At 35.4% G+C, this 10,771-nt stretch overlaps 1 protein-coding gene across 1 annotated transcript; it reads left to right on the forward strand.

The window, feature by feature from the left end:
- The first annotated feature begins 2,317 nt into the window (after window positions 1-2,317).
- LOC127905574 (putative glycine-rich cell wall structural protein 1) lies at window positions 2,318-3,091 on the forward strand. The gene is made up of 3 exons (XM_052454591.1): window positions 2,318-2,567; window positions 2,637-2,834; window positions 2,907-3,091. The coding sequence occupies exons 1-3, from the start codon at window positions 2,318-2,320 to the stop codon at window positions 3,089-3,091; spliced, it is 633 nt and encodes a 210-aa protein (XP_052310551.1).
- Window positions 3,092-10,771: the final 7,680 nt, after the last annotated feature.

The following is a 10,771-nucleotide window of genomic DNA, read 5'->3' on the forward strand; positions in this document are numbered from 1 at the left end:
AGACTTAGGGTTTGTAAACTGATTATTAATTTAGTTTATTTATTTTTGAGAGAGGTTATATCATTATTTTTTATAACATTAGTGGGATTTTTTTTCCAGCTCTTCATGATAATTTTCTTCTTTAAAATTTGATTTGGTGGCTTTCATGTGCATGCCAAATTTTATTGTCATATGATTAGATTAAAAAAAATCTAAAAAATTAAGTTATTAAGCCCTTTATTGTCATATGGTTAGATTAAAAAAAATCTAAAAAATTAAGTTATTAAGCCTATTCGGACTTATCACCTGGTTCGCAAGTTTTGTGGGTTAATCCAAGTTGACCCGAACTAATAAAAAATATTGTTATCTCAATATATAAAAAGAAAATGTTAAAATGATATTGTCTTGAAATCTTTTTTCTTATGATCGATCAAATTTTTAACTAAGTCATAGAGGGTCAGTTACCACCTGTTTTAATTTAAAATCCAAGTTAGCTAAAAACCTAAGTTGGGGGATCTCTAAGTTAGCCTACAAGCTGGCTAAACAGGATTTGGTAATGCTGCAAAAACAAAATTCCATGTCAACATGCTAGTGATGTATTAGACTTATATTTTTCAATGCATCCATGTAAAAAATAGTTGGCTTTCTAAAAAACAAAACTAAGAATTCCTGCAAAGAAAAGCAAAGCAAGCAAGTGAGCTAATAGATAAAGTGGTTATGGTCAAATGATAATTAAGGAGGTCAAGATATTCTTCATGGTTTGAATTATACCACTTGCATCTCTCAACCTACATGTAAATGTTGGCTCTTGGAGTAATCGTCAATCAATAGATCATGTTAAAAAGTGTATTATGATAATAAAATAAAAAAGGCAAGCAAAAAGGGAAGTGTGTGTTGATGAGATTAAAAAATTTGGATTCGAAGGATGCCTCACTCTTTCAATCAATCCGTCCAAAAATTTCTTTTATTTTTTCATTGTCACCACCATGAACATCCTCTCAGCTTACCTTAAAAATGATCTCCCACTTCATCCCTACCACATGGCCTGTACTTAATTGCTCTCCCACCTTGTTTCTCATTCGTCAAGTAAAAGGCATGGCGTGCCCCCTCTTTCAACCACTTCACATGTGATGCAGGGCACTACTCTAGGCCACCCTTTGTTTTTTCCTTGAAAATTCTAGGCCCTAGGGTAGACTTTAAGTAGGTGATTCCTAGAGTGGGTGGATATTATATTCGATGATATTTTTGACCCACAACTCAAACTAATTGGATATATAATCTAGTTAATAATTTAATTAAGAACTTAAGCACCGTCTTCTCTTGGTTCAATTCCTATTTGTATTAGACTATATGCATTGATAAAGATTAAACCCTAATCAGTACTATCCTAATACACATTCTATTCGGACAAAAGTGATCATAAAAAAAGGAGCAAAAGCGATTACTCTTTTAATGCGTGCAGACCTGGATGCACTTTTTAAGCTATAAGCACTCTAGGATATTTAAGACTCCAAGAAATTGTTAGGTCCAGAAATCATAGGCGTCCTGCCATTCTTGAAGTGGGAGGCCCGCTAGGGATCAAATTGGGTACTGTTAAGATAATGCAAATAACATTATTGTCTGCCCCAAGGTCCATCATTTATATGATTAATCAAAGACCAGCACGTTTCCTTCATGTCTGCTAATACAGTGACTAGTTAAAAGCATCGTCACAAACTACAATACCTTAGATTCATATACCCTTGATAAGAACAGCCAATACACTTAGCAGCTCATTAGGGTCCTTAATTCTATGGGTTTTTCATTAAAACAAAAGGCAGAATCTCTTACGTAGATTGGTCATGATCACTTGATGATCGATCGGCTACTTGTGAAATCTGATCAACACCTACAGCCATGCAAATTGGGAAATCCTGTGCTCATTTTAAATGTTACTGCAAAAATTCTTTAATGTTCGAAAAGGGCATTTGAAGCTCACTGCTCTGAGATAATCCAAGAGCATTAACAGAGTTTGCCAGCTCGGTATTATAAATTATATTGTAAAGAAGAACTAAATGCTGTTCTGTCATGTTAAACTTGTAGTCGGCGTGGGGCGAGCCCATAGTGCCCCCTTCTAGCGTGCTTTAGGGGAAAAAGAGTAGGGGTGGGGACAAATTGCGCCGCAAGGCAGAGTAGTAATCTATTCCGGATAATTTTAGGGTTCCTTTTGCAGCCTTATGAAATTGGGTATGCGTTTGTTGGATTCTGGTTTGTTCATGTGGGGACTGTGTCTAGCTGTCAGTGGGTTTCAAAGAGTATAAGAATGTGGGTTTGCACTCCTGGCTGAAGCAGGAAACTAATGGAGATTGCAAGAGAATTTGGAGCATTGTTGTTCCTTGCATTGGTGTTTCGCCCATTGGTGGTTCTCGGGCTAAATGATTTTGAGGAAAGAAACGGAGTGGCTCATTTTAACACTACTAAAAATGATGTGCATTCAAGTGGAAGCCACAACGTTGAGGATGATATAAGAGAAGGAAGAACAAACTCAACTTATACAGATGCTTTAGTCGAACACAATAGTGATTTGAACAACGGTGGAAGAGGAGGAGGTGGTGGCGGTGGTGGTGGAGGAGGAGGAGGAGGTGGTGGTGGCAATGGTGGTAATGGAAATGGAGGAGGTGGTGGTGGAAGTGGAGTCGGGAAAGGTGGTGATAGCGGTCATGGAAAAGAAATAGGTAAGCCACACCAAAGGAAAGGAGGAAAGCCTAGCAGTGGCGGTCGAGGAGGCGGTGGCAATGGTGGTGGTAGAGGAGGTGCTAGCAGTGGTGGTGGAGGTGGTGGAGGAGGAGGAGGCGGTGGCGGTGGTGGGGGAAATGGTAAAGGCTTTGGATGGGGCCATGGAGGTGGCGGTGGCGGTGGTGGCGGTGGAGGTGGAGGTGGTGGCGGAGGTGGAGGTGGAGGCGGCGGGAGTGGTGGAGGTGGAGGTGGAGGAGGAGGAGGAGGAGGTCAAGGGGGAGGTTGGGGTTGGGGAGGAGGAGGTGGTGGAGGGGGCAACCAAGGAGATTGTTTGCCATGGGGATGTGGTGGCCACCCAAGAAAATCAATTGGGGCAAGATCAGTTAGTCCTCCCTGAAACTAAATGAAAGGGTGATCATGCACAACATTGCATGGGAAAAGGACGTTGCTAGCTAAGTGGGAACAAGATTCAAATACCCCTCCCTCCTGGATTTCAGTTTCTACCTTTTCATCGATATAACCTCACATCAAATACTATCATCCCATAGAAATAATCTTTAGCACTACCTCCCTCCCTATCGAATCTTATTCTAAATTCTGTGCGAGTCGACTGTATGCCAATTAATACTTTAAATGTTCGCAACACTTTTGTGTGAGAGTGGCTAATAAAATATTCTTACTGATTTCTATTTCTTAGTGCCATCTGCTCCGTGGCCAGCACTGCTACAGACCTATATAGCTCCTCTCCTTCACTCTTTCTTCTTCATCATCTTTTATGAATTTTGCTCAACACCATGATCGCATTCCTTCATCACTCATCACTTTCTTAAGAGATTAGACATGTTTTCTTATCAACATGATATCTATATTAAGAAAACGATAAAAATGGAAACATCTCCTAAGGTTATTTTTCCCCCCTCGGGAACCCTTAGCAAGAATCTCATGGCACAACAAGAGAAACTATTTCATTTTATGTAATGTAAGAAAAGCCCGTATGAGTGCTTTTTTAAGACCTGGCCCTTTTCTCAGTCCTAGCTAGCCGTGAGCTTCTATATATAGGCAGGCCACGCCCATAACTCAAAATGGTCCAACACTAATGACAGGGAAAGAGAAAAAATAAGGTGGAACATAATTTAAAAGCCTCTAGTCAAGTGAATAGCATCGAATCAACAATCTAATTAACCTAGTGTTGTGTTTTATTAAGATTAGTAAAATATATTTTGGTCTCTAGTTTTTTTTAATATTCAAATTCGGTCACATATATATATATATATATATATATATATATATATATATATATATATATATATATATATTGGATGCTCCTTGAGACCTTGGCTTGATATTTAAAATCTCGTGGAACACAATGTAGTTTATTAAAAAAAAAGGGGGGGGGGGGGGGCTAAATCTTGATTTAGTCTCTGACCTCTATATTCATTCTCGTTTAAATCTTAATCTTATAAATTTTACCAATTAAGACCCAAACATTTCCCATATCTCTCGATTAAATCCTTTTGTTTTGTTAATATGTTCCATTTAATATGCATAATTTATTAAATAAAATGGCATCACGTTGAAATTAATTCGGTGAAAAAGTTAACTAATATTTACATAATTAAGGACCTCAACGAGAATCGTCTAAAACACATTAGAGACGAATCAATAAAATCTAAGATTTTGGATCTAATTGAGATTGAGTATATAGCTTATGGGCTAAATTGAGTTTTATCCAAAAATAAAAAACTTGGAGTACACAAGAAATTCATCTAATTAGCTATTTGACTTGTGATCATTTGCGGATAATATGTTTTTTCAAAAACAAATTATATATACAAGTTTTTTTGATGTGTTTTTTTACATAAAAAACTAAGTATAAATCAAAAAGCTTATGCAAACATCTAATTAAATAAATCAATATCATATGTGTAGATAAATAAATAACAAAATAAATGATAACTAAAAGCAAAACTGAAAAAATTAAAAGATGGATGTAGATCAAGATATTTGATCCTGCTATATGAAACATTTACCCCATTATATTTAATGTATTTATTTATTAAAATTAATTTTTTATTCATTCAAACGATAATAGAAATAGACACACATGAATCTAATTGAATAAAATAAAAGGGGAAAAATATCATACAATGCTGCATATATTAGAAATATTATCTTAAAATCAATATTTTTATTTTTAAAAATAAATTTAATATATATATATATATATAAAAAACATTAAAAAAATTATATAAGAATAAAAAAAATATCTTCAAAAACTACACTCTCACAAAAACAAATAAAAAAACCTATATTCAAAAAAGGTCAAATAAAAAAATAAAAAACCATAGAGATATTAATTGAAACATAAATTTAAAGATAATTTTAAAAAAGATATATTAAAAAAATTATTAATTAAATTAAAACCCAAAAAAATAAGAAAAATACAACGATAATCCAAATGCTGCAAACACGTTTAAAAGAAATAAAAAAAAATAACTTGGCCTACAGACCTAACTCGTTTTAATAAGTTAATTTTATTTTAATTAGACAATAAAAAAAATAGAAAACAATAAAAACACAACACAGTGAAAGGAAAGATTTGGCCACCGAGAGATGTCGCATGCATCGCTCAAAGAATACAGGTGCCCTCCATGCGCTGACATGTGAAGAGCACGCACAAGTAGCTTTTTAAATTTAAAAATTATTTAATCAATTTAAAAAGATCAAAATACCCTCCATGAATCTAGAATTAAAAACACCTTTATGAAAGGATAAAAATGCTCCTAGAAGTGTATACTATTTTTTTCTAATTTTAAGGAAAAGAATATCTTTTTACAGTTTTCTAAACAATGAAAAGACGAAGATATCCTTTGTCAATGATTCTAAATTTTTTGACAAGTAAATTGGTTATTATGTTATTTAAAAAAGTGAAAAGATGAGTATACTTGTGATGTTTTGAAATTTAATGAGTAGGTAAAAGGCAATAAAGCCCTTGAAGGCTAAAAATGGGTATAAATGAATAAGGGGTATTGTATTAATTGAACAAAGAGTTGATAAATATAAATAGAAAAGAAAATAGAAGAAGAGAGCTGTGTTTTAAGAGTGAAAACTGACGGGAGAAGAGAAGAAAAAGGGGAGGAAGAAGAAGAGAAAAGAGGGAAAGATAAGGAAAGGAGAAGAGAATTGGAGGAAATAAGTTTAAAGGTAAGATTATGTATAAATATGTGTTCTTTAAGCTTTAAGTTCTGTTTTGATAAATGTTAGGGTTTTGAATATTGTGTTTTGAGTTTGATTGATGAATTAATTGGAAGGTTATGGGTTGATTGTTGTGGGTAATTGGTTAATTAGTTGATTGTGAGAGATTGGAGGTAAATATGATGATTTTGAGTTATGATTTTGTTTGAATGGTGGAATTTTGTTAGAAATCAGGAGATGACAGTAGGTAATCTGTGAAATTCTGGGTTTGAGGTTGAAGATGACGAAAATTCAATTTGGTCCCTCAATTTGTGAAATTACAGTTTAGTCCCTAAACTTTGGTAAAATTATAATTTGACCCCTAATTGTATTTTGAGATTCTGGACAGTGTTATTATGAGGTTAAGGATGATGAATCTCAGTTTGATAATTGATTGGGAATATTTTCAGTTTGGTCCCTCAATTTTGGGAATTTACATTTTAGTCCCTGAACTTTATGAAAATTACAGTTCGGTCCCTGGTTCGTTCTAGACAGAATTAAGGATGGTTTATGGGTGAAAATCCAGTATAGTTATGTATTTTCCAGATTGGTCCAATTTTGGTAAAATTACGTTTTGGTCCCTGTTTTGAAAAATTATCGTTTTAGTCCATAAAATTAGGAGACTAAACCTGGTTTTATTTTATGCATTGGGATCTCTTGTTTGAGTTGCTTTTGAGTATATTTTCATATTGTTGTAGGTTCTCCTAACGATCCTCAATAGGATTTTCGGGTCTTTCGTCTGACATTCCTTTTTAGTTTTATATTTTCCGGGTGAGTGGGATAATCTTTAATATGCATATATGATAAGTAAATATGGATTGGTTTGGGTTGTGTTTTGATGCAGAATGGTAATGTGATTGCTTATGCCTCGAGAAAGTTGAAGAAGCACGAGCAAAATTACCCCACACACGATTTGGAGATGGCTGCGGTAGTGTTTGCCCTTAAGATTTGGAGACACTACTTGTATGGGGAGACATGTGAGATATTTTCAGATCATAAGAGTCTTCAATATATCTTCCAGCAGAAGGATCTGAATTTGAGACAAAGAAGGTGGATGGAATTGTTAAGTGATTATGATTGCACGATTCAGTATCACCCGGGCAAGGCAAATGTTGTTGCCGATGCCTTAAGCAGAAAATCTATGGGTAGTTTGGCTCATATTCAGGAGTTGAGGAGACCCTTGGTTAAAGAGTTACACGGATTGTTGGATGAGAAGGTTAGTTTTGAGATTTGTGAATCGGGAGCATTGTTGGCTCACTTTCAGGCTAAGTCAGACTTGGTAGACCGGATTAAAGTAGCTCAAATGAAGGATGAGCGACTTTGCAAGATTCGAGATGAGTTGGAGTTAGGGAGAGCTCCGGGTTTTGTTATCCATCAAGATGGTGTGTTGAGATTTGGTTCCAGGTTATGTGTGCTTGAGGTGGATGATTTGAAAAGAGATGTGATGACGGAAGCACATCAAACTGCCTATACTATACATCCTGGTTCTAACAAGATGTATAAAGACTTGAGAGAGTGTTACTGGTGGAATGGCATGAAGAGGGACATTGCTGAATTTGTATCTCGATGCTTGACCTGTCAGAGGGTTAAAGGTGAGCATCAGAAACCACCAGGGCTTTTGCAGCCATTGTTGATTCCTGAATGGAAATGGGAGAGGATCACTATGGACTTTGTGTCAGGTTTGCCTCGGAGCCAGGAGGGTTATGATTCGGTTTATTGTGATGTTTTGAAATTTAATGAGTAGGTAAAAGGCAATAAAGCCCTTGAAGGCTAAAAATTGGTATAAATGAATAAAGGGTATTGTAGTAATTGAACAAAGAGTTGATAAATATAAATAGAAAAGAAAATAGAAGAAGAGAGCTGTGTTTTAAGAGTGAAAACTGACGGGAGAAGAGAAGAAAAAGGGGAGGAAGAAGAAGAGAAAAGAGGGAAAGATAAGGAAAGGAGAAGAGAATTGGAGGAAATAAGTTTAAAGGTAAGATTATGTATAAATATGTGTTCTTTAAGCTTTAAGTTCTGTTTTGATAAATGTTAGGGTTTTGAATATTGTGTTTTGAGTTTGATTGATGAATTAATTGGAAGGTTATGGGTTGATTGTTGTGGGTAATTGGTTAATTAGTTGATTGTGAGAGATTGGAGGTAAATATGATGATTTTGAGTTATGATTTTGTTTGAATGGTGGAATTTTGTTAGAAATCAGGAGATGACAGTAGGTAATCTGTGAAATTCTGGGTTTGAGGTTGAAGATGACGAAAATTCAATTTGGTCCCTCAATTTGTGAAATTACAGTTTAGTCCCTAAACTTTGGTAAAATTATAATTTGACCCCTAATTGTATTTTGAGATTCTGGACAGTGTTATTATGAGGTTAAGGATGATGAATCTCAGTTTGATAATTGATTGGGAATATTTTCAGTTTGGTCCCTCAATTTTGGGAATTTACATTTTAGTCCCTGAACTTTATGAAAATTACAGTTCGGTCCCTGGTTCGTTCTAGACAGAATTAAGGATGGTTTATGGGTGAAAATCCAGTATAGTTATGTATTTTCCAGATTGGTCCAATTTTGGTAAAATTACGTTTTGGTCCCTGTTTTGAAAAATTATCGTTTTAGTCCATAAAATTAGGAGACTAAACCTGGTTTTATTTTATGCATTGGGATCTCTTGTTTGAGTTGCTTTTGAGTATATTTTCATATTGTTGTAGGTTCTCCTAACGATCCTCAATAGGATTTTCGGGTCTTTCGTCTGACATTCCTTTTTAGTTTTATATTTTCCGGGTGAGTGGGATAATCTTTAATATGCATATATGATAAGTAAATATGGATTGGTTTGGGTTGTGTTTTGATGCAGAATGGTAATGTGATTGCTTATGCCTCGAGAAAGTTGAAGAAGCACGAGCAAAATTACCCCACACACGATTTGGAGATGGCTGCGGTAGTGTTTGCCCTTAAGATTTGGAGACACTACTTGTATGGGGAGACATGTGAGATATTTTCAGATCATAAGAGTCTTCAATATATCTTCCAGCAGAAGGATCTGAATTTGAGACAAAGAAGGTGGATGGAATTGTTAAGTGATTATGATTGCACGATTCAGTATCACCCGGGCAAGGCAAATGTTGTTGCCGATGCCTTAAGCAGAAAATCTATGGGTAGTTTGGCTCATATTCAGGAGTTGAGGAGACCCTTGGTTAAAGAGTTACACGGATTGTTGGATGAGAAGGTTAGTTTTGAGATTTGTGAATCGGGAGCATTGTTGGCTCACTTTCAGGCTAAGTCAGACTTGGTAGACCGGATTAAAGTAGCTCAAATGAAGGATGAGCGACTTTGCAAGATTCGAGATGAGTTGGAGTTAGGGAGAGCTCCGGGTTTTGTTATCCATCAAGATGGTGTGTTGAGATTTGGTTCCAGGTTATGTGTGCTTGAGGTGGATGATTTGAAAAGAGATGTGATGACGGAAGCACATCAAACTGCCTATACTATACATCCTGGTTCTAACAAGATGTATAGAGACTTGAGAGAGTGTTACTGGTGGAATGGCATGAAGAGGGACATTGCTGAATTTGTATCTCGATGCTTGACCTGTCAGAGGGTTAAAGGTGAGCATCAGAAACCACCAGGGCTTTTGCAGCCATTGTTGATTCCTGAATGGAAATGGGAGAGGATCACTATGGACTTTGTGTCAGGTTTGCCTCGGAGCCAGGAGGGTTATGATTCGGTTTATTGTGATGTTTTGAAATTTAATGAGTAGGTAAAAGGCAATAAAGCCCTTGAAGGCTAAAAATTGGTATAAATGAATAAAGGGTATTGTAGTAATTGAACAAAGAGTTGATAAATATAAATAGAAAAGAAAATAGAAGAAGAGAGCTGTGTTTTAAGAGTGAAAACTGACGGGAGAAGAGAAGAAAAAGGGGAGGAAGAAGAAGAGAAAAGAGGGAAAGATAAGGAAAGGAGAAGAGAATTGGAGGAAATAAGTTTAAAGGTAAGATTATGTATAAATATGTGTTCTTTAAGCTTTAAGTTCTGTTTTGATAAATGTTAGGGTTTTGAATATTGTGTTTTGAGTTTGATTGATGAATTAATTGGAAGGTTATGGGTTGATTGTTGTGGGTAATTGGTTAATTAGTTGATTGTGAGAGATTGGAGGTAAATATGATGATTTTGAGTTATGATTTTGTTTGAATGGTGGAATTTTGTTAGAAATCAGGAGATGACAGTAGGTAATCTCATATGTCATTACTCATAATCTATCCTCTATACAAAATTCCACTATTCCTTATTCAAAATTACGCAGCATTTCATAATCTTCAGAAATCTTATATTATTCAAAACTGATGAAACCAAAAGATAGTTTAAAACTCCTCATCAGTAATTAAAACAAAAACAATAATCCATAATACTCATTACATTGTCAAAATCCAAACTTAATCAAAACAAGGTAATAGTGGAGCGCCTAAGACATTGAATCAAACAGCCTTGAAAGATAAGCAAGGCATACCGACCCAAAACTGAAGAAGCAGGAACACTCAACAAAGTTCACCTACTATCAGAAACTAAGAACCTGAAATAATATTAAGAATGAGGGGTGAGTTCAACCAACTCAGTGATGAAACCAAAAGATAGTTTAAAACTCCTCATCAGTAATTAAAACAAAAACAATAATCCATAATACTCATTACATTGTCAAAATCCAAACTCCATACTGTGCATGGGGTGAAAGTGTCATTGTCAGAGTTCCTTAAGTTGGCACCTCCTACTTTTAAGGGTGTTGATAACTCTGAGGACCCACAACAATTTTTAGATGCAGTGTGGCGTAGATGTGAGGCCATGGGGTGCACGGATCAT

The sequence above is a fragment of the Populus trichocarpa genome, chromosome 7, assembly GCF_000002775.5.
Source record: "Populus trichocarpa isolate Nisqually-1 chromosome 7, P.trichocarpa_v4.1, whole genome shotgun sequence".
NCBI classification, from domain to species: domain Eukaryota; kingdom Viridiplantae; phylum Streptophyta; class Magnoliopsida; order Malpighiales; family Salicaceae; genus Populus; species Populus trichocarpa.